Source organism: Zootoca vivipara, chromosome 3 (genome assembly GCF_965207765.1).
Source record: "Zootoca vivipara chromosome 3, rZooViv2.hap1.1, whole genome shotgun sequence".
Lineage (NCBI taxonomy): Eukaryota > Metazoa > Chordata > Lepidosauria > Squamata > Lacertidae > Zootoca > Zootoca vivipara.
Genome location: NC_142586.1, coordinates 2,415,454 through 2,440,007, shown reverse-complemented (window position 1 = coordinate 2,440,007; position 24,554 = coordinate 2,415,454). Strand labels below are relative to the sequence as shown.

The window sequence follows — 24,554 nt, the reverse complement described above, 5'->3', positions numbered from 1 at the left end:
CCGCCCCGCCCCGCCGCTTCAGCTCCTCGCAGGCAACTTCTGCTCCCTCAGAAAGCAGAAGCCAGGAGACATTGTGACCGCCCGCCCGCCCCTCAGATCGGGGCTCCCCTCGAAAGCGAGCCCGGGGGGAGGGGCGGACACGCGCAGGTCCATCCCTTCTCTCGGCCTCCCTTCTGCGCGCGGAGAAGGGCGCGCGCTGCGCCCTCGTGTCGAGCAGGGGACTTTCCCCGGCTGAAGGCGAGAGTCGGTGGGGAGACCGGCCGGGCTGGGCTGGGCCGGGCCGCCGCTGTCCCTCCTTCGCCTGGCCCTTGGGCCCCGGGTCCCGCCAACACTCCGCACCCTCCTCCTCCCGCCATCTCCCCAAGGCGAGCGCCGCGTCCCACCGCCTCCCCAGCCCCGGGACGAGGCGAGGGCAGCCTTTCTCGGCCCCGCTGCTGCATTTCCCCGCGGGGTCGCTCTCTCCCGCCCTCCGCTCACAACAAACGGTGGCCTTCTCCCCGCCGGGTTTTCTTCGTCGTCGCCGCGTTGCTCTTCATCAAAAGAAAGTTTGCTGCGCCTGATCCTGCAGGTCACATTCATTCTGGAAGCCCGACAAGTTTCCGCGGAATTCCAACGAGTCCCGCGAGGGGGATTCAACCGGACTCCGGAGTTCATTTGTGTCCGTCGGAGTCCCTAGTTTTGCCTTTAACCAGGCAAGCCACCTCGAGCCAGGCAAGATGTACACCTGTTTCCCGCTCTAAATTCTGGGAAAGGCAGGTTTCTGTGGAGAGCAAAGGGTGTGTATTTAAAGGGAGAATACAAAAGTCTATAACCAGTATATATATATTTCCACGGATTAATTCGATTCTATAATTCCACAGGGCAAAAGCCGAAGTAGTAGCAATTACAGTATAGTGTAGGGGGCGGTGTGGGGAAGTGTGCGCCATGCCCCCCCCCACCGCCCATTTTTTGTGCCATATGGATCCCACAAGTGACCAGGGCGCCTGTTTGCTTGTGCTTCTCCAATATGCGCGTCGTGTGGCTTCTGGAAACCTGTTGCCCGCTAGTTGCAGAGGCAAGCTGCACACATCGGCCCTGTTTAGGGAGGCTTTTAATGTTTAATAGATTTTAGTATTTCATTTTTCTTTTGGAAGCCACCCAGAGTGGCTGGGGAAACCCAGCCAGGTGGGCGGGGTATAAATAATAAATTATTATTATTATTATTATTGTTACATCAGCCTAGAATAGTCACTACAGCGTCAGAAGTCAGTCTCTCTGGGACCCAGGAAGCGTCTCTCATACTTGGTAAGTAAGTGTCTGAGGCTGATGAGGACAACTTTAATAAAACATAATCTGTAAGTGAGCTCTGATGCTAAGTGTATTTGTGGAACAGTAAGTGTCCTCAAAATAAAGTAAATTTGCTCCCAACGTCCTTTTGCTAAGAGTGTTACACGAAAGTTCAAAGGGCGTCAGTGCGTCCTCCGGATGCGGGTATAAATTATCGTAAACGTTGTTAAAATGCGCACATGGTAGCCCAGATTGGTTATATCTATACCTACTCTATATCATATTCTACAACACATTTCAGTTGTTAGTCGCCAGCCTGCATATGCCAAACGCGCATCCATCCATAACACACACCTTCTAAGCGCGCCACGTCGAGGGTACCTAGTTCATTATCATAAATATGAATAGACACGAATCCTTTATAAAGAATTATTTCTCCCCCCCCTTTTAAAGGAGAGAAGTTTTAATAGAAAAAACTTCTGAACATACAAAAAGTAAAGTGAAAAGGAATTATGATCATCATGATGATTTTTTTTTCAAAGGGGAAAGAAACCCTCCGAATCAACTGGTTGCTAACAAAATGAATGAAAGCGAGGTCAGGAAGGGATTGGTGGCCGCAGCTTCAAAGTGAGGGTCCTCTAACCCGCTGCCCCCGCTCCGCTTTCCCCCTTTTTTCCGTGAGACACTTTCCCTTTGGAGTCCCAATGAAACACGGTAACAGAATATGAGGGAAGCACACTGTTTCTTTAACTGCTTCTCAAAGGATCCGGGAGATCTTCTTAGGACCTTTAATAAGGCTTTGGTGCGGTCCTTTTGTTGATCTCTCAAAATCAACTCCTCCTAATTGAAGCTGGAGCTGAAAGCGAGCTAATGTTCAAAGGGAGTGACCGCCACAGTCCTGACGAAATTACATTTTTTTCCCAATTGAGGGGGACATCTAATCAAAGTGGACTGGCGGAGAGGCGAAAGAGAGGGAGAGAGGGAGAAAAAGGAGGTTTACAAGATCCTTCTATAGCCCACAAAAGTCAGCGACACGGGCACTTCTCCTCAGAACAAAAGCCGCCGCAGCCCATTCACAAAAAGTAGAAAGATGGGGCAGGCAAAAGAAAGGGGGGGGGAGAAGAGTGGAAGCGGGAAGTTCTCGCTGGGAGCAGCACCTTGGCCAAAGTATGGGGAGACCATTATCCATGGGGGACCTCCGAGCTTTGTGGGGGTTCTTTTATTCTTTAGTGTCAGTCCAGAAATAGCCCCATCAGTAGATTATGGAACGGAGTCAGAATAGGGATCTTTCTGCCCACCCCTCCTCAAAATTCAGAATTAGTTTTAATCTCTCCTTTCCCTCTGTAATAAAGCAGATTGTGCGGGTGTGTGTGTTGTTTTGTTTTGTTGTTCTTGTGATCCCTGATGCTGAGCCGGGCAGGCAGATTCCTCAGCAACGTGTTCCTTTGGCCTTCTCTGACTCAGATTTGGAGTCTGGCAGCCGCCTGCCTCCGTCTCAAGCTTCGGATGATGCGATCAAGTCTAGAGAAAAGCTCAGAGTATCAAGTAGCACTAAACCCCTACGCTTTACTTCTCTCTCTCTCTCTTTCTGTGTTTTCCCCCTCCCTCCCCCTGTAATAAGAGTATTTGTCTAATCCCAAATTGCAGGCGAATTTCCTTAATGCTCAGCCCATAAAACCCCTGGATTAAGGGCAGGAAAGGGGGGCACGAGCAACTCTCAGAGCCAGAGAGAAGCCAGGGAGACACGGACACAAAAAAGTTTAGTATGTGGCGGGGGAGACGCGGACGATGCGGGTCTCGCTATTTTTTTGCTCTCTCTCTCTCTCTCCTGAAAACCTTCAGGTGCGGAGAGACTAAACCAGCAGCAGCCGCAGACTCACAAGAGGAAGCCGAGGCGATCTTGGGCCGCAGGTTCGGGGCGCTCAGAAACATGGCCTAGGGCTCTTTGCCTCTTCCTCGAGAGAGACACCCGCTTGGAAAGAACTTCTCCAGACCGGCGTTGCTCCCCCGCCCCCGGCCTTGTCGGCACCTTTTTGGAACCAGCTGGCATGGAGCAGGGGCTCCCATTCAGGTGGCCCTAACTTGGCAGGCGCAGGCAGGCACAGCCAGGTAAGGGAAGGTGCAGCGGCAAGACGAGAGTGCTGCTCGCCCAGGCGGGGTGGGGGGTGGGCAACAGAGGCGTGAGAGTTGGAGGTGATGGTCGCCGCCGTCCTGTGGTGGGTCGTGCATTTTGGAGGCAAAGGGTCCCCAGGCGAGGTGGAAAGGGACACACATCTCTTTCTCGCCTCGCTCAGCAGCCAGCGTACCTCTTGCGCGCAACTTTGCATTTCCAAAGTTCAGCTCGCTTTTTACGCGCTAGGTGTTCTCTGCTGCTTTGGTGTTCGTTTTGTTTTGATGCAAATAATGCCTACTAGTTATAGCTCCGGGAAAGAGGCAGGAGCCTCTCTCCTAAGCAAGTGGTTTTCTCGTGAGCGAGGGGTTTCCTATATAACCAATGAGTTTTAGGATGGACTCCGGGTGGTGGAGACCCATCTTCGAGCTCTCCCCGCTCTTCCAAAGAACAGCCGGGGAGGCGCCCTCCTTTCCCTTCGGCAGTCCAGCAGCTTGAAAGAGAAGGAAGTGGCTGTGAGTCGCGGCAGGAGGGCCAGAGCCGGGGCGAAATAACCCCCCCCCAAAATGCTAGAGGGGTCACACGAAAGCTGAGCCCGAAAGTTACTTGGATCAAAGTTCCAGGGGAGTCTGTGGCACCTCCTTTCCCAAAGGATTGCTTTTCACGGACTTGTTGGGTTGTGCAAAATTCGTAGCTAGCTCACTTTCCTCCCATCTCCCTCCCTCTCAGGGTATCTAGAAAAAGTTTTCCCAACTGTGAATTTAAAAGTCCAACAAACGCCAGCAGTTAATAAGCAGAGCCTCTTCCGAGCAGAGTTAGGGCTTCAGTAGAGAAAACCCGTTTCTGCCAACATCACCCTTTCCCTTTCTCGGTGGAAGACGAATTCACCCCTGGAAAGCCTCACCGACACCAAGCAAACCCCATTATCCCGGGGGACCCTTTCAGCTTGTGATCACCTCCCTGAATTCCAGGTAGACGCAGGGCTGAGTAAAAAATGCAGGGGGTTGCACTGCCCATATGGTTAATTAGGTTAAAACTTGGGGGGTGTTATAAACTTTAAACAACAACTTAGTAGAAGCTGTTTGAAGGCAATGCTACGGCAAATATTTGTATATGAAACACCAATGTAGAAAACATTGGTGCAACAGTACTGGAGCTAGAAAACTTGAAAAACAAAACATGCCCCCACCTCAAATTGTTCCTATTTCTCAGTCAACATTCCTCAAAAAGCTTAACATAATCTATGTAAAAGTAGATTTACAGTGCAATCCTACACTCAGAATGAAACCCGACTGAGTTCAGGGTGACTTACTCCCAAGTAAATGTGCATAGTATTGCGGCCTTATTTAGTTTTGTACAGATGTTATGTCTAAAAATAATAGCTATGAAGTTATGCCATGAAAACATTCATGAGAAATATCAATTTTTTTTAAAAAAAGGTTTTGTAAGAAAAGTAGACCACCAGAGTTATGGTAAGAAAGATCCAGCTTTATTGAAAATTTATACATAACTCAGTATTGTAATAAATAAATGTAACAGTTTTCACAAAAATGAGTGGGGTGCTAGTGAAGGATATATTAACTTGCAAGGGGATTTTGCAGATAATGGCAAGACAGGCCCCTGGTGGATACACAATAAATATTAACAGCATTGTGGAGCCAGGATGCAGAGGTTGAACAAAATGAAGAGAATGGAGCAAAACTGAGAGGTAAATAAATAATTAATAAAAATGGAATTGCCTCTAAAGATGATTTTTTTTGTAAACTGATCACACTTCAGTCGGTCTCATCATTACAATCACTTATTCAGATCACAAGGCTTTTGAAAGGTATACCTTCTCTCTGAGCACATCAAAAAGTCTTAAATTTATAATTAAATAATTGGTAAAAATGTAAAACTGCTGCTGCAATAAACATTGGTAAATATAGCGCATCGTAATAAATGGTCTGAGTATAATCTAGCTAAACAATTTTAGGTAGCGTATTAAATATTACACACAACAGGACTGGATAAAATCATTCAAAATTATTTTTGTCTTCTCTCCCTCTGCAATATTATTACATAAAATAATGTATTTGAAAGTTATTTCAACAAAAAATTAAAAAGCCAGGGTTTCTCCCCTCCTTAACAACCCAGGTGTTGCCACAACATTTGGATGCAGACTTATTTAAAAGTATGTAATTTTTTTGTCTTAAGTCTGCAAGTAAATCAGGGAGAAAGGTGATTTTGAAGGAATATTGTTTGTGGGGAGAGGGAATAAGAAAACAATTTGGGGTAAAGCTGGTCTAGTCAAATGGAAGGTTTAAACATTTTCTGAAGTTTATTATTTGAGATTTTGTCTTTTTAGTCTTGTGTCAGTATTTCCAAAATGTAAGAAGGGTTAAGCTATAAAACGCAACAGTATCATGCCCCATGAAAGCCAGTCACTGAAGGACACATTTCTCTTCTTTCTTGGCCATCTTTCCTTTGTTTTGCTCTAGGGTCCTTTCCAAATGCTCATCTTCCTCTTCGGCCCTGGGAAACCAAACACAATTGTCATCAGTTTCCCTAATAAAGCTCTATTTCAAATGTCAGTGCAATAGGTCTTGCACAGAACCTCTCAGAAATTCAAGTCCCAACTACCATTCACTTAAGGGACCCTGGGTGGTGGGAAAGGGAAGGGAGGGCATGCCATCTGAGTGGATGGGTGAGAGCTAGGAGGACAGTCATTACTGGAACCTAGGACTGCACAGAATCTCTACAATTTGAATTGCTTTAGCACTGGATTGTTGACTTTTCTTCAAAATTTCCTTTCTTGAATGGTATTAGATGAAACAAGGCTACCACGCAGGAAAATCACACTCCCATTAGAGATGTTGGTCAAGATACAAAACTTACTGTTTTTCTTGAGCATCTAAATCTCTGACCAGTGCATCACGTTTATTAACAAGAATAACAAGCTCATCGAGCAAAAGCTGCTCTCTCCTCTTCTGGGCTTCGGTCTTTTGCCAGTCTGAAAAGAAAAGAAAGAAATCCAGAACTGCGTGCTTTGAAAGCTTAACTTACGTATGATCTAAACAAATCAGTGCCAGATCATTGGCCTCCACAATAAAGCCTCTTCCTTTGTAGGGACCAATAAGGGTCATTTCATTTCACATTCCTATGGATTTGTGTAACTTTAAACTGCCGAGACTCTCATTTGATGACTTCAGGTTATAGCTTGATGGGGAAGGGTGGGAAGATGGATAAATCAGACCCAATAATTTTATGTTTTCCAACATTAGATTCTAGGGCATATTAAAAAAACGTTCCAACTGTATGAAAACACACTAGTGTGGAGTGAATGGAATCAATTTTCTAGCTCCCAGTTTGGAAATTAGGAAACTTGATGATTTGCATTTACATTTTGCATATCAGTCTGTCTAGGCAAAACAAACAAAAAACCACACAGTGTGTACATATGTACTGTATGTATGTATGTATGTATGTATGTATGTATGTATGTATGTAGGAATCATACAGGAAAAATTACAGGAATCGAAACAGGAAAAATTACAGACAAAAAGCCAGATAAAGCAAATAGAAAAACACTCTTCTTAATCTCACTGTAACCTACTCTCCCCTCCAAATAGCCTACTCTTTGCTAATTTCTTTCTTGCTACATCTTAGCTGTTGGAAATGTCTCACACTGGGCACCAGATGCTTCAGAATAACTTTAAAAGTGGGTATCAGATAATCAGCATTTTTCTTTGAGGTAAAAACACATCTGCTAGACAGTATTACACAGCTTCTTCCTTAGTTGGCAGCTTGTGTAATGGCTGAATCTTAGGCCTTTACCTAGGGAACAATTCCAAATTTGGTTGTTGTTGAAGCTTTTTATAAAAAAGGTGGAGTACAGATCTACACTCATTTCTTTCACTTCTTCAGGTTTGCTTTAGTTTGTTATTCAAAGATGCTGCAGAAAGAGAGCGGCTCTCTCATACAGGTATTTCCTTTTGGTGTTGTATTGTCTCTTACTTTTTATAAGGCAGTATTTCATTAAAAAGGGCACATTTAACGCTGGAGCCCTCCTCACGCTCTGAACCAACTGCTCTCCAGGCCAGACTGCATCTGTCAATCAACTTCCAGTCTGCCCCGCCTCCCTCATTAGGAAGGTAAACAATGAAAAGAAGGAGAAATAGACTATGAAGGAGATAGCAGAACAAATGAGAAGCAGGAGGGAAACAGGACACTGGCTTTAAAAGAAAACTCCATCACTTCTGACTCATGTGGTGTCCTCACCTCTATCAACTTTCTAAAAAACAACAACCAACAACACAAAAAACCAGAGGCAAGACAGTGCAGCCCTTTTGGATTTCTCTCTTCTCTCTCCATTGCCCTGGGCAATCATGTTAAAACTCACATGGCTGGTGCTTATTCAGATAAACCTAACAATGCACACCAATGGTTACCATGTGAATCTTCACAAACCACACAAGAATGTGCTGGTTCAAATCCCCCTGACCCCCCTCCAAAGCAAAATTTATTCAAGGCAGCAAACTGTTCAGAAGCTTTATGAAAGCAAGTGGTGCTAGAGTGAATTCAGTCTTGTATTTACAAATTAAAAATTAGATGCAGACTCATCCAATAAAGGTTAGAACAGCAGTAAAAAGCCATTCTTTAAATTGCCTTCCCAACATACACAGTATATGCATTCTAACAGTGACATAGAGAAAATATACTCCCTCACATACAGCTGCAGAAAACAACAAATTTAGCTGTAAAAACTACATCCTAGACACCGTGTTTACATGAAAGGACTCCAACAAAGTTTTCAGAATATTTTTTTGTTGCCATTACTGTATTTATTTAATAACAGCATTTACAGGCTGCCCAGTAGCATATGATTTCTACTAGTAATGATATACTTACATTTCAACAACTAGTTAGCACCAAAAGTCTGAAAGGCACCAATTCCCCTGTTTTTAAAAATATGCATAATTTCTTAGCTGTTCATAATTTGTTGAGATTTTACATTTGAATGCATGTATTCAGAGTGGCAAAATAAAGCAAGAGCACATGTCATTTATGGCTTAAATATAGCAGTTCTCAAAAAATGATATGATACAATTGTCTAAGAGTCCCAACATATTGTTTGAAATAAATTTCTTTTATAGGGAAAATGATCCCATGATACTTGGGGCTGCAATCCTACACAAACTTAGTAAGGCGTAAGCCCCATTGAACTAAGTGGGATTTTTAAATCAACATGTACAGGTTTGTACTGTTAAGGTTTGCTAATTAAAATAGTAAACAACCAGACATGAATGCTCATTTCTATTTCCAAAATTAAAAAAGTCAAGTAACTTAACCACTATTATGTGTAGAAGCAACCTTGATTATATCAGTTCATGTCAAGGCTATTTAATGTAGTATAAGTAGATATACCTATTGGCCAACAAAGTCCTCTAGTTCTCAGTCTTTTTTTCTAGTCTGTGAATAATAATGGCAGTAATCCTTCTGATTACATTTTCTATTATACCCAAAGATTCAAAATAAAAGAAGACTGTAAGTCCTGTTGTTTCCAATGGGACTTTAAAAAAAGTAAAAGCTATGAATCACAGCCTCAGTAACTTTTGCTCACACCTAAACACATTTATGTGGAAATAGGTCTTGTTGATTTCAGCTGAACTCAATTAGTCTTGGAGTGCTCCAATGACATGTTCTGAAGTTTGGAAATTAAAGAAAATCATTCACCACACCACCTGACTACAGCAAGATGCAAGCAAGCAAGCAAGCAAGCAAACCCACATGAAGCTTGTTCTGTAAAGTAAGTGGGCTTTAGATTTAGTTAAGTTCAAAAGGCAGACCAGTCCCCACAAAGGAGATGGTTTTTGAAACTTAGAGCAGTTTGTTATATACTGCAGACACCAGCCATTTAAAGAAAAAAAAAGACACCAACATTTTCACTGGGTGAAAGCAAGCTGCTTATGCGAATCTAAAGAGTTATTTGGAGCCTAATAGGCTGACATCCTTATATGGTGAACAAAAGCAAGATGCATAGAAATTATATTAATCTCAGGCTTTTTCTTAACAAAAAACTTGCTCTGATCCTTTTTGATCTGCAGCTCAGCTAGACCCAACACACATTACTTTGTTAAGAAATGGTTTCAGAGATGACATTCTAAGGAAGTTCCCTTGAAATCAATGTGATTACTCCCATAAGGATGGGTTTAAGGACCAGGATATAGATGGAGCATCGTTTCTTCGGTCACTGGCAATAACAAATTTTTTAAAGAAGGATATAGATTTCAAAATTTTATACAGAATAAAAACCTGCAAAAGGGCTTTTTCTGAATCAGTTACTATTTATTTTCTTTAAAAGGAGATAATTAGTTTGGGAAAAGAAAACAGATATTAGTATTCTAGCAGAAATACACTCCAGTATATTGAAAATGACCAAAGTTCTACAATAAAAATCCCTTAAATCTGTTTGCTATAAAATAAGCCTTGCAACTTTTGATGAAAATTAACACTAGTTTTGTAAAGAGCACATTGGGGGATTGCAGTCAAAGCCTTATCTTTAGTTCCAGTCAACTAGCAATCCTGAAAGAGTTTGCATCATCATCAGAGGAAGCCATTTGATAGGATTCTACTGCTGAACCTAATCAATCTATGAAATACTGTGGCAGCGCCGTGTAACAAAGCTAAAATAGATTTACAAATGGGGTTTTAGGGGATAAGCTCCTCCACAGGATTACATATTGATTTTAAATATAAAAGCTTATCATATAAACCATAACTACAAAAATAGTGAACCTATGCATAAATCCTTTTAAGAAGAGCATCCACTTCAAACTCGAAGCCAAGAATGAATCAAGATGTACATTATTCTAAAGGAGATCTATTTGTTGGGTAGAAAAATGAACACACACCACTCCTAAGGTGTGTAAAACATGAACTTCAGCTGTTCTAAGGAGGCATTAAATTTTAACAAGTGTCGCAATGCATGCAAGAAGGAAGCTGGAACCCAAAGCTCCCCCAAACTCAGCTGGTGACTACTCTATGTTTATACTTTGTTTTCATGAGACAGTCTTATTCTGCATCGGTTTTCTGCTGGTTTATGTAAAGCACATCAAGCATAGGCACCAACTTTAGAAGCCCAGATATTTGAGGGGGCTAGCCAGAGCTATTTTGGTGGTTAAAAAATGGGGTGAGGGGTGGGTGGGAATATGGGAATAAACAGTTTCACCAGCACTAGGCACCTTCATTGCTAGGATCAGGGCTGAGATTTATCTGCCCCCCCTATTTTATTCAAGTTGGTGCTCCTGATCATCAAGAAATATGTGCTGTCGTTTTATTCAACACGTAACCAGATTACCGTATATGCTTTTGCTGGGGTGGCAGTACTGCTTGTAAAAAATAAGAATAATATATGGCCAAAAGAAAACCCGAATGTGCTTGGTCAGGCATGTATTCTGCATGAAAAGCTTCAACACCACAAAATGATGTTCTATTGCAAACATCTACCAGATTTTTAGAAGACATCTGAAGGCAGCCCTGTTTAGGGAGGATTTTAATGTTTAATAGATTATTTTATTTCATTTTTCTGTTGGAAGCCGCCCCGAGTGGCTGGGGAAACCCAGCCAGATGGGCGGGGTATAAATAATAATAATAATAATTATCTCCATTTTAATCACTGGTTTACAGGTTCACTGAGACTGCAATCCTACCGTATGTACACTCACTTGGAAGTAAGCCACAAATGAATTCAATGAGGTTGTGTGATTCTGTGTGACGGGTGTTGGTTTAAGAATGCGAATGCATCCCAGAGAAACCAAACCTGTCCTTGGATATACATCTGACTTATATCTGTCATTCCTAATTCCTAAAACAAGAACTAATGGAGATAAGTTTCCATCTATATCCATAGAGCAGGGTACAAAATTCCATGGAAATAAGGCATTCCCTGCCTCCAGTCTTCTCTCTGTTAGTTGTGTTAGTGTTGAATGAAGAAAACATGTACAGTCATACCTCGGTTTAAGTACAGGTTTGAGTATTTTCAGTTTAAATACTCCGCGGACCTGTCTGGAACGGATTAATCCACTTTCCATTACTTTCAATGGGAAAGTTCGCTTCAGTTTAAGTCATAGCTGCCAAGTTTTCCCTTTTCTCGCGAGGAAGCCTATTCAGCATAATGGGAAATCCCTGAAAAAAAGGGATAACTTGGCAGCTATGGTTTAAGTACAGACCTCCGGAACCAATTATGTTTGTAAACCAAGGTACCACTGTAATCAGCATTTCAGCAATTGCTAAGACTTGTTGCAGTTTAGGGTGAAATGCACCAAGAGCACCAAGTTGTACAGCTGCCTCTCTCCTTACACTCTACCCCAGTCCCATAGAAAGCAAACTCCTAGGGACCGTGGGGGCTTGGGTCCCCACAATAAAATATTTGAGGGGGCCGGGCCACCACAAAGTTGATGGGCATTCCCATTCAAATGGTGTGTGTGCACTACGTCATTTGATCAATTATGCAGGGCGGGGTTACCTGGGCCCCCACAATATTTTATGCAAGTTGCCCTGTCCCTTAGAGCAATGGATGAAGATCTGTTGATGGTGACACATGCCAAGGCAATAAAGCATGCTGTTACTTGAGCAGGTGCTTTTAGTGCTGTGGCACCAGGTCTCTGAAATTTCCTTCCCTTAGAAGTGAAACAAGCCCCAATTTAGTGGTCTCAATGTTTGTTGAAGATGTTGCTTAAAATTAGTGTCTTTTATTTCTGGAGTTTCAAATTCTTGTTGGCTTTTTTGTTTTAACACTGTTAAAACACGTGTGTTGTGTTTTATATTCTATTTATGTATTTAACTTTTTATATCGGTTTAATGTTTAATTGTACAGTACTGTGTTTCATATTTTTATATTTTATTGTCAGGTAGAGTTGGTTTTCACTCATCACTTTATGGAGAAGTGCCTCAAAAAGTGGGGTATGCCTTTTAAAAGAAAAAATTAGAAATAGTGTATGGAATGATAAGCCATATGATAAACCATGGCTTAGTGTGAGTGAGTGAGCAAGCAAGCATGCAGATACTCCAGTCCTACTGCTTCTTTGCTGCCTGGAGCCAAACAGACTATGAGCTGTAGACAAGGTTTGTTCTTAGCTTACTGCTCATGGTTTAAACAACAACAAAAAAATCCTTCCAGTAGCACCTTGGAGACCAACTAAGTTTGTCATTGGTATGAGCTTTCGTGTGCAGTATCTGTATCTGAAGAAGTGTGCACGAAAGCTCATACCAATGACAAACTTAGTTGGTCTCCAAGGTGCTACTGGAAGGAATTCTTTAATTTTGTTTTGACTACGGCAGACCAACACGGCTACCTACTTGCTCATGTGTTGTTGTTTTTTTGGGGGGGGGGGAGTACAAATAACATATAATGCTAAATCATAGCTTAGTTCTGGGTATCATGGCAGCAGCAGAACTGGAGGATGAGCAAAGTGGCTGCAATTTTTGCTCTGACCACCTTTGTTTATGCTTAGCTATAATTTGTGCAACTGGGCCAATGTTAAATTTATGCTGTAGCCACTTAATATATTCAGAACAGCACCATTAATCTGTTAAACTAGACCAGGGGTCGGCAAACTAAGGCCCATGGGCCACAAGCGGCCCACGGGGGTTTTACCGGCCCACTAGCTGCCCCCGAATCGAGCCACCCGCTCGCCGAGTCCCCATGCACTGCACTAAACTGGTGCAGCGCAGCGTGGGGACTTGCTTCCGCGGCACCAGAAATCGCGTCTGCGCAGATGCCGGAAATTGTGGGAGTGCCCACTCACGCATGCCCACAATCCAGCCCATGGAGGGGGCTCCACGGCAGTCAGCCAGGCCAGGGAAGGTAAGCCTTGCCGACCCCTGATCTAGATGAAACATAACTAAGAGTAACTTAAGAGGATCTTGGTGGCAGAAGGGGAGTGGGAAACTTTGAGAATCTAGCAGAATAATATAAATAACATTTAAATGTTAAGACATAAACAACAACACTATTCAACTTTGGAAAAGCCCTCCAAATGTTGTTGCTATTATTACTACCAATTATTGTAATGATGTCTCTAGTACATATTTTTAAAAAGAAAAATATGTTTTGCTGTTTTCAGGCCTGCATAAGCCTGCTTCATGTCCTTCAAAAGTTAACTCAGTGTTACTTCACACTTCTACTTAAGAAGCCCCCAAACTTCAAAGACTTAGAAGTCTCCCAAAAGACACCTACTAGATGCCTGGGCCCAAAGTTTTATTTTCTTTTGAACATTTTGTTATTGTTGCTGTCAAATCCCTCTTTAGAAAGCAATAAACATGTTATGGGTTTATATTTTTTTCAGGATTCCTGTAATTCTTGAGTTTTGTCAAAAAGCTACAAAGAGGTGGATTAGAAAGCTACCTGACACCTCGTGCCTCTTCCTCCCAAACTCATGCTTTCAGTGATGTCTCTAAACTAATTAGAATTGATTCATTATGGATCAGGTACCTTATCAGGTGAAGAAAGAAATTACCATGGACAGTCAAAGGGTTAAGAGGTCAATACAGAATAGCAAAATCAATTTGCATTGATTAGACAAAAGGTCCATTTTACAGAGCCCAGAGGATTAACTTTTAAGCAAACATCTTTGAACGGTAAAGGCAGAATATGTGGCTGAAAACTATAAGTAGAACAGCTTTGTAAAGAAACCTAGCATATTTAAATAACAAAATAAGGTAAAGCAGTAGTTTAACCTATCTAGATGTTTACTTTTATTATAAATTATCCTTTGGATTATTGTACAGTTCTTTAAAAGCATAATGAAGAGGAGACCATTGTTTATCCCTTATGTCAATCTGCTCATGAGTATTCATTCCAGTGAAGTGAGTGGCTGCTTAGAAAGATACAGAGAATCAAGAAAATATACGTGCAAAGGGTTGCACTAATGGTGTCATTTTCTCTGAAAAAATGTTTTACTTGACATGTGCATGATATTTTTTTATAATGAAGATGGGTGAGGTCTATTCTTTCTATGGAAGTACTGTTGCTAACAAATATTTAAGATGTAAAAATAATTAATCTGATGTATCATTTCTTATATTTTTGTACTGAGGCAAATCCAGTGCTGTGTGTCAGAGCTTATGCCACTTAAATAAATAAACATTGTCCTTTCCAGTACTTCAATTCCAAGTCCTTTTTACGGCAGATTAAGTATCCTTGATTACACAGGTCTGTTTTGAAAAGTTCATAATTGATCTAGAAGGGGTCACACAGCATTTTTGGTTTTCATCTAAAAGCAGAATACTTTCACAGACAGAAGCCTAAACAATCAAAACATTTCTTACCTTCAATGGCAAGCATTGCTCTTAACTCCCTGTTCAACAGTTCGTACCGCCTCTCTAGGTCATGCTCCTTTTCCCTAGGCAAGTTGCAAAGTTCATCAATATGTTAATTACTAAATCATTAAACGTTTAAAAGAACCTTTAATTTACATTGATTTTTTGGACTCAGTTAGGACTATAGGTTTAAGCTACTCTAAATAAATGATACACGAGAACAAAGGATTAAGAAGTAGTACAGCAAAAGGTCTAGATGGTGCTTAGAAGGCTGGGCATCCTTGTGGGTCACTGGGCAAGAGAAGCAGAGCAGGAAAATCCTTGGTGCATTCCTAAGGTGGTCTGAGGAGCAGGGCAGAGCTTGATCCCTATTTAAGGGACAAGCTAACTTCCCTCAACTCTGTTTGCAGCAGCACCTTCCCTCCCAGTGTGGGCCATGCAGGAATTTTGGATCACAGATTGGTTTTTTGTCTACAGTAATTCACACTGAATATTTTATTTATTTGTTTATTGAATTTATATACCACCCTATACCCGGAGGTCTCAGGGTGGCTCACAGAAAATCAAAAAAATAAAATCAATATATATATAATTATAATTATATATATATATAATCAAAATAAAAACAACAACCCAAAAGCAGGACAGAATGCTAGATGGACTGCTGTGTTGTTTAATTAGGTTAATCTTCTGGATTTGGTCACTTTTGGCAATTTAGGTGTGGGAAAAGAAATAGTTTGGTTTAGCCTTTCAGGTGATTGATTGGCCCCGAGGCTCACTTATCGGACTCTGTAGTTCAGAGGGAGAGACTCTCTTACCCACCTGGGATTCTGCAGTCCTAGAGGGTGGTGACTAGGGAATCAGGGCAGGCTAGGGAGCCATGTCCTAATTCAGAGCTTTCCAAAGGGTGTGCCACGACATGTCATGGCTCCATAGGACATAATATGTTGTCTTCAGAGTTAATAGATGAATGGAGGCTTTAGATGTAAAATAATACGCCAGAGTAGAAGGAACCACGTATATTAATACTCAGGGTTCAAATGTGGCATTGGGTTCACCAAATGTGGTTCTACACCCTCCTACCACTGAATGCTTTGTCCTCAGAGAAGAGTGGACCCCCCCTATTCTGCAGCCACAGGCAGTCTGTCTGTCTGTCTGTATCTGTCTGTAAGGGGCAGGGCTTCTGGGGCAGAGGGTGGTCTCAGCACCACTCTTTTTAGAAATATTGTAAGTATGTAAAGATTGACAGTAAACAATAAATACAGAAGAACTGTAGAAAGTGTCATAATAGCCCTGGCAACCTTAAAGACAAATGCCAAAAGGAGCAATCTACATAAATACTGCTCTACAGCAATGCACATTTATTCCTACGCACCTTGCACAGGATCCATACTCAGTGGAATGTGCATCTGGAAACCAGCGACCTTTCCTTATTTCTGAAGGGGTCTTAGAAATCTTCAGAATGGGATTGCTCTCCCTTGCCTGTGGTGACACTAAAGTCTTCAGCTATTGCTTCAAGGCCCATTGTCCTCTTTTTAATGCATCCACAGGCAGTTCAGCTCAGTTCAGATGATCATTTGGACCATGATTATGAAGCTGAGAAAAAGCGTTGGTGCTGAGTGTTCCTCCTTAGCCCTAGATCATATACTGGGTTGTTAACTGACAGCTGCCTGGTTTGGACATAGTGGAGAACTTTTTTTGGGAAACTAAGAAGCAAAGTGGGAAAGAAGGAACAGTTTGTCCCATGCTGGTTTTTTTGTGCCTGCACAACTATCCAGACCAAAGCATACAGTGGTACCTCTGGTTAAGAACTTAATTCGTTCTGGAGGTCCGTTCTTAACCCGAAGCACCACTTTAGCTAATGGGGCCTCCTGCTGCCGCCACGCCGCCACCACGTGATTTCTGTTCTCATCCTGAAGCAAAGTTCTTAACCCGAGGTACTATTTCTGGGTTAGCGAAGTCTGTAACCTGAAGCGTCTGTAACCTGAGGTACCACTGTACGTGCCTGTTGTGAGAACAGAAAGTACTTTCTGGTGCTTTGCATGCAGTTCATTGATTTTCTGATAAGAAGGACTAGATAGAAGGAGATGAAGAGAACCCCTGGCTGAGAAACCTGGGAGTCACAACCAGGGAGAGAAGGCACTATTCGGCTAGCTGGAAATATTTGATATAGGATGGTTTCTTAATGTGTGAACAGAAACTTTATGTTTACCTCTCAGCCACATTCCCTGCACTAGCCTGCATAGACGGCTTCTGCATCTGGCAGAGGCTAGATAAAAAGGCCCACTTCAGAGATTACAAAGAAGGACAGAAGATGCAAGTCACTTGCACTACTTGCTCCCTGAAGCAATTTCTAAAAAGCACACTTTCCCAGATTTTCACATTTCTAGCATGCAATTTAATTTAAGTGCATGTCATTTGCATATTACTCTAATGCAGGCATGTCAAACCTGCGGCCCTCCAGATGTTTTGGCCTACAACTCCCATGATCCCTAGCTAGCAGGACCAGTGGTTGGGGAAGATGGGAATTGTAGTCCAAAACATCTGGAGGGCCGCAGGTTTGACCTGCCTGCTCTAATGCAATGTATTCATTAGCTCTCAGGAACATAAAAAACAGGAAATTTATCTGCCCTCTCCCCTCTTTTTCCACACACCACAATCCTATTGATTCAGCCTATAGGTGATACTGCACAAGTGATACTACACAGTGTTATTCTGCTTGTAAGTAGTTCCCTCTTCAATTCAGTGGTGATGTTTGTGTGAATTACATCTGGATCCCTAACATGCAAAGGCATCTGTAAATCTTTTGATTAAGGCTGAATATGTAGGTCCTGGAACCATTCATTTTCATGTTCTAAATTTAGGATCAGGCCACTATGCTTACAAAATTGTGTGCTTCAAAAGTTTCTGATTGAAATGCTGGAAAATCTGTTGGTTCAACAGTTTTGACAAATCAGTATATATACTCACAGCAGGGAGAGTTGATTCATCCTCCTTATTAAGGCATTCTTCTTATTGACCAACATGAACCATTCTTGCATCATAGCTTCTTCTTCCTCAGTGTTTCTACCTGTTTTAAAAACACACACAAACTTACACAAGAAGATTAACACAGAGATAAACCTGAACTTTTTCTCTCATAGGTTATCTAGATGATAATAACACTATGAATATGAAATATATATTTATAGATTTCTGGGGTGGGGGATTCAATATACAGTGGTACCTCGGTTTAAGTACACAATTGGTTCTGGAAGTCTGTACTTAACCTGAAGCGAACTTTCCCATTGAAAGTAATGGAAAGTGGATTAATCTATTCCAGATGGGTCCGCAGAGTACTTAAACTGAAAGTACTCAAACCGAAGCATACTTAAACCAAGGTATGACTGTAGTTGTTAGTGCCCAAAGAGCCATGAGCAGCCTGACACACATGCACAAGGACTTCTTAATTTCCCTTGCTCTGCAGTGCTCCACAAGCCCTAAAGAGCTGCTCTCAAAGCCAGAGAGTTCAGAGTCCAGAGTACAAGGGCATACTGCTGGAGGGGAGAATGAGCCCCATGCACATGCAACAGACCCCTTCGGTTCTGGCTCAGAGGTGAACATTGTTTTCAAAAGTTATTATGGATGTTACTTTTCCGAGAAAAAATCTGCCAAACTCAAAGTGTCAAAATGGTCAGAGATTAGTCTAATGGGAGAAGCATTAATACTCAATATACTAATAAGCCTCCCAGAAGCCTTTGTGTTATTCTAGGACGGCCATTTTAAAATCATGTCTATGTTCTAATTAATTTAAGTTTTTATCTGATTTTTTATGTGTAGAAAATTCAAATCCAGGGTTCAGAGTCACTTGTGAAAACAGTCAAAGGCATGCCAAGTCTTCAACCTGGTTTGAGGCAGTTCTAACTGACGAGTATAAATTATTTCCTCACTTCTAGAAAACTCACCCAATCATTCTTACATGCAAATGTATGCCTCCAATGAACTTTTAGTGCACTTGAGGTGATATTTTTACCATTCTAATTTTAGTTTTGAGAATGCTTCCAACATGGTGGCAATGGTTGTAGTAAATAATGTTAAATAAATAACAGTGTGTTTAACAGAGCAATCCTAGTGAAATGAGATTTACTCTTAGGTCAGATTATATAGGATTATTCTCTATGGTATGTCACACATATGATTTTTTAGTGCTTGTGAAATAGCCCAGCATTAATATTCACACTGCAGACTGCAATGCAGGCCGAAAGAAGAGTGGCTTATCTAAAACTATCTAATGACTTGAACCCAGCACTCTCTACCACAAGTTGTTAATCATGACATTCATCAAGATTGTTTTGGTTGGAATTTTGCAATCTAAACATGTGGAATTCAAAACTCCCAAAGTAATTTGCCAACAGATCCCTCTTTTGTAACAGAATGGTGAGGTAACAGAAGTGGGAGGTATCAATGTAAGCGCTTGAGTAGGAATCCTTTAACAAGCACACACTGTATAGAAAGTGGTGATGTCACACTGCTTCCCTGAACAGGCATGAAGGTGGTAAGAGCCTATGTTGAAACTGATTTTTAAGTTGTACCTGTATATTGGCAAAAATGACTTTTATTATTAGGTTTTTTTCAAATAAAAAACCCACATGTTTATTTTAAGTTAACTACAATTCAAATTAAATTCATTTTACTGTGAAATATTTAAGGGCTTCACAACTTCATAATAGCTGAAACTGGTAATACCTGTGTGGCGGTATTATTCCATTACAGAGGAGAAGTGGGGTCCAGTTGCACCAGTGAAGAATCACTATATGAAGGATTTCCTGCAGTAGTTTCCTTCTCCCATTGCACAAGGTGGGGGTGAATGTTTGAAATTCACACGATTGCTGACAGTCCCAGTTAAATTATGTGAATGGTAAAAACTAAGATGTACTTCCCTAGTTTGGGGATATACGCAAATCAATACTGACAAGGACATCAAGGTGCCTGCTAATATTCATTGGTGCATCTCCAATTTTGGGGAAGTGGGATGCTCATAGAATTAATTAATTGATTAATTCATCTGGGTTGTCCTAACACTGAATGCCAACATTCAGCAAAATTTGGAAATGCTTTGTAACATCTGTACTAGATTAGCAGTAGAAATGTCTTGGACTTCTCAACAGTCCTTTCCTTATTGTAACATGAAGTTCTCAAGATTAAAATGGAAGGAGATAAAATAGCTAATCAAGTTTCAAGACTCCTTCTATAATTAAAATTCATGTGCCACAAAAGTATGTTGGCTACCGGTAGTTATAAATAAATGTTCTGGGTTACTTATTCTTCCTTTGATATTGACTCACTCTGTGATCTCATAGACAAATCTCTCTCTGTATCTTAGCTTCCCATCTGAAATGTAACATTCTGACACTTGTGCAAGTGTTAATTGATGTTTACTACGTGTCCTGCAATCATCTAATGAAATGTGTTATATAAAAGTAGCTATATGCATTTGACAGGGACGCGGGTGGCGCTGTGGGTTAAACCACAGAGCCTAGGGCTTGCCGATCAGAAGGTTGGTGGTTTGAATCTCCAACAATGGGGTGAGCTCCTGTTGCTCAGTCCCTGCTCCTGCCAACCTAGCAGTTCAAAAGCACATCAAAGTGCAAGTATAAATGTGTACCGCTCCAGCAGGAAGGTAAATGGTGATTCCGTGCGCTGCTCTGGTTTGCCAGAAGCGGCTTAGTCATGCTGGCCACATGACCCGAAAGCTGTATGCCGGCTCCCTCGGCCAGTAAAGCGAGATGAGCGCCGCAACCCCAGAGTCATCCGCAACTGGACCTAATGGTCAGGGGTCCCTTTATCTTTACATGCATTTGACACAGCTCTCCCTCCATAAAAGCTAAAACCATTGTATGGCAAAAATTATTTGCTCTCAGGCCCCACAATATATATTTGCACACATTAGGCTAGAATGCAGTTGATTCCATTGCTACACTACACCCAGCTTTGGGAAGGAGGCACGAGGGCTCCAGCATCCCGTTAGAGACCTCCTTCCCAAAGCCTGCCCAGCTTAGAGAGGGAAGCACATTGCTGATGTGAGCAATATCGGGACATCAGGTCCCCACCTTGCCCTTGCAAGCTGGTACCCCTGACCTTAACTGCTCCCCTACTAAAAATTTTGCCACACACCACCGGCATCCTGTACTTGTAGTGGCCAACCAGAGGCAAAGCACCTCTGATACTGGTGATATAACATAGCCATTGATTTATGATAGCCTTCTTCTGCATGAATTTGTCTGACCCCCTTTTAAATCCAGTCAAGTTGGTGACCATCTACAGCAGGCAATCCCAAACTTCGGCCCTCCAGATCAGGGGTCAGCAACCTCCAGCCCATGGGCCGGATGCGGCCCACAAAGGCCGTTTATCTGGCCCACGGGCCGCCCATGAACTGAGCCACCCGCTCGGCGAGTCCCCCACGCGCTGCACTAAACCTGCGCAGCGTGGCGCAGGGACTTGCTGAGTGGCACCGGAAATGGTGCCTGCACCTGCACAGACCCCTAAAATCGCGTCTGTGCATGCCCAGACACCAAAAATTGCTTCTGTGCAGGCGCAATTTCCAGCATCTGCGCAGTGGCAGAAGCTATTTCCGGTGCTGCGGACATGCGCAGACGCCATTTCCAGTGTTGCACTGCACCTGTCCGGCCCACATACGATGTCCATGGGAACGATTCGGCCCATGGCCGGATAACCTTGCCGACACGTGCTCCAGATGTTTTGGGCTACAATTCCCATTATCCCTGACCAGTGGTCCTCTTAGCTAGGGATCATGGGAGTTGTAGGCCAAAACATCTGGAGGGCCGCAGTTTGTGGATGGCTGATCCACGCTTTGTGATAATCAACTCCATTTGAAGTGTGAAGAAGTAACTCCTTTTGTCTGTCCTCAATTTTTCAGCATTCAGCTTCAATGGATGACTCTAAGCTTCAGTATTTAGGGATAGAGGGAAAAACTATTCACTTCCTCTACATTTTGCATAAACTTATACGCCTCTTTCCTTTCCCCTGCTTATTTGCTTTCTCCCCTCAAACTGAAAAGCTCCCAATATTGTAACCTTCTTTATAGATAAGTTGCTCCAGCCCCATTATTATTTTGGTAGCTCATTTCTGCACACCTTTCCTATCTCTACAATATCCTTTTTTGAGGTGCAGCAATTAGAGTTGTACACAGTTATACAACAGGTTTCTACAATGGTATTATGATGCTGGCAGCTTTATTTTCAATTCTTTCCCCTAATGATCCTTAACATGGAATAGCAGTAGAAAAGGAATCAGAGGTGTGAGAGAATTGTAGTAGAGAGGAGGGATAATGGTGGGGGAGATGCCCAAAGAATGGGACTAAAGCAGTATGTAGAAGGGTTGGATGAGGACAGCAGGGCAGTCAACATCAACGGAGACAAGAAAGAGGGAGAGGAAGCAGGCCGGACAAGAAGGCCAGACAAGAAGGGAGGATAGATCAGAGCAGATGGTTTTTATTCTAGCATATTACCAGTAATATGCCAACTTTCAAACCTGTTATTACACATGTACAAAGTGCCACTGTCTTCTCACTAAAAGCCAGCAATTATTCTCAGCACATTGAATGACAGCTTCCATGTCCAGCTAATGTTTCCCACACAAGACTGACTCCATAACTCTTATTTAGAAATTAAGTCGTACTACGGTACATGACATAAATTTTTGAATTCATGCAATGTTTACACCTACACATCCCATTGCCCAGAAACTAAACAAACACACAAAAACTTTTGAAATGTGAGGAATGCTTGCTTTCACTTGCATACAGTTTTCCTCCACTCAGAAATCAATTTAGCTTTTCATTTTCCAAAACACATCCTTTTCTAAATTGAAAGAACAAAGTATTCCAATCAACAGAAAAAATAATGATGATTGTTTCATTTGAGCCATGGCACATCAGAGGATAGCAGAATGCATGATGGTTCAGTACTGAAAATGTGAAGTGATATTCTCTGCTTGTATGCAGAGTATATCATGCCAGTGAGTACGTAATCATAATCAGCATCTGCTATCTCTGAGATTACGGAGAATATCTTCCAGATTTGGGGAGAGATGGGGAGTCAAGTCAATGTGATATATAGAGAGGCTTATATCCAAAACTTTTTATTTTAGAAATTTACTGACAAGCTCACAAAAAAGCAAGGGAATAAGAAACTCCCTTACACTCCCCACCCACAAAGAATCTCTCTTCCCAAGACACACAGACTAATTACTAGGGTAGGAGAGCTGGAGGGGGGGATCACATCTGGCAACCAAAGTGACCCTTTGGTTTCGGATAGTACATGAATAGATTAGTCTAAAAAGTCCAGGACACAAACATCTGGAGGGCTGCAGTTTGGGGATGTCTGCTCTAGCGGCTATGGCAGCTCATTTACCAGAACTAATGTATTTAGCAATAACTCTGAAAGTGTATACTTGATTCTTCTGACCAAGCTTGATTCTGACTCCTGATGTATATTTTGCTCTAGAAATGCTCTTTAAAAACCTGTGAAATTGCAGATGGTTTAAATGAACATGCCCTGCCACTCCCCTTAGCTGCAGCTTTTGGGTGATGCAGGGAAATAGTTAATGCAGTTTGCTGCAACACGTCTGCATGCCACCTACCATTTCAGAGTACAGTACTGCAGTTCTCTGAAAGGTGGAGCCCTATCTGATCTTTTCATTGAGGAACCACAGGTCATTACTGAGGAAGGTAGACAGCTAATGGTTGCTGCAGATGTGTAACAAACAATCACCCAACACATGAACTTGACACCTAGGCTTCCATCACCTATTAAGGTCTGATGGACGATTTTTGCTCAGTCACTTTCTTCAGGGGAGTGGATTTGTCAACTTGTAATTGTTTTTAGACCTGATGACCTGGAACTGAAATTTGAAGATCAGTCCAACAGAGACCTGTTGGGATAATTTCCACTTTAGAAGCCTTCCGGAGATAGCAGAGGAGATGTCACAATTTATTGTAGATGAGTTAGCTACTCTGAATTTAGGCACCCACTCTCTACTATGGACATTTAGAGGGCTCATAGGATCTTGGGTTCAGGAGGCTGCATATGAATCACTCCCAGGAATACAGTGTTTAGGTTTGAATGCTACTGGCAAAAATAGCTAATTTTTTAAAAGCTAAAAACCAGAAGCTAAAATGTGACAAAACCACCCTGGAAGTGTTCTAATACATCTGTCCTAAGACTCTGAGCAGGAGGTGTGCTTTCTGCCCTTATACAGCAGCAGTGAATGCAGCTGGATTTCCTTACTGGTGGGGGAGTCCCAATTAAATTAATAGTGTTTCCCAAAGTGGGTGATACCACCCCCTGGGGGGTGCTGGAACAATTGGGGAGGGGGAGCAGCCTCAGGTGCAACTGGGGGGCATTGAATAAAAATAAAGAGGGTGGAAGCACAAAGAAAAAGCAATAGTTTTGGTTTGAGCTTAGTTGTGCAGTGCAGAGAGCTGATTGGCCAGAGAAAAAGTGAGAGACAGAAATGTCTGTCTCTAAGTTCAACTGGAAGGTCATTCCATATCAAATGATCCAACATTTTACCTTATGTCACCCAATTTTCTTAATATTTTATACACTTGTTGAATGATCAAAGCTTTTAGCTTTTTATCTCATCCCGTTTTTGAGTTATGAGGGTTTGAAATGTCAAAAAAATGACAATTTGGCCTTGTCAGACTACACAAAAAACCTTAAAAGCTCAGCCCAGCATTGAGATACATCAAAACTAAAAATACCAATCTCTTCAGAACTTCATGGATTTTAATATGGTATGTCACAAGATGAACTTACTTTAAATTTAAAATAAAAGTTACGAAATTTAAATTTTTAAAAAGTGATAAAAATTAATA

At 42.0% G+C, this 24,554-nt stretch overlaps 1 protein-coding gene across 5 annotated transcripts in view; it reads right to left on the bottom strand.

Moving 5' to 3' along the window:
- Positions 1-4,843: 4,843 nt before the first annotated feature.
- Positions 4,844-24,554, bottom strand: part of EHBP1 (EH domain binding protein 1) — a 282,002-nt gene continuing 262,291 nt past the window's right edge. For 4 of the 5 annotated variants that reach the window (XM_035110449.3, XM_035110450.3, XM_088665495.1 and 1 more), the window contains 4 exons: positions 17,648-17,747; positions 14,687-14,760; positions 6,254-6,368; positions 4,844-5,890 (listed from right to left, as the gene is read on the bottom strand). In XM_035110449.3, coding sequence (XP_034966340.3) covers positions 5,800-5,890; positions 6,254-6,368; positions 14,687-14,760; positions 17,648-17,747 — 380 coding nt within the window. In that variant the 3' untranslated portion in view covers positions 4,844-5,799. The remainder of the gene's footprint in view (positions 5,891-6,253; positions 6,369-14,686; positions 14,761-17,647; positions 17,748-24,554) is intronic. The other variant, XM_035110447.3, reaches the window with a different exon arrangement.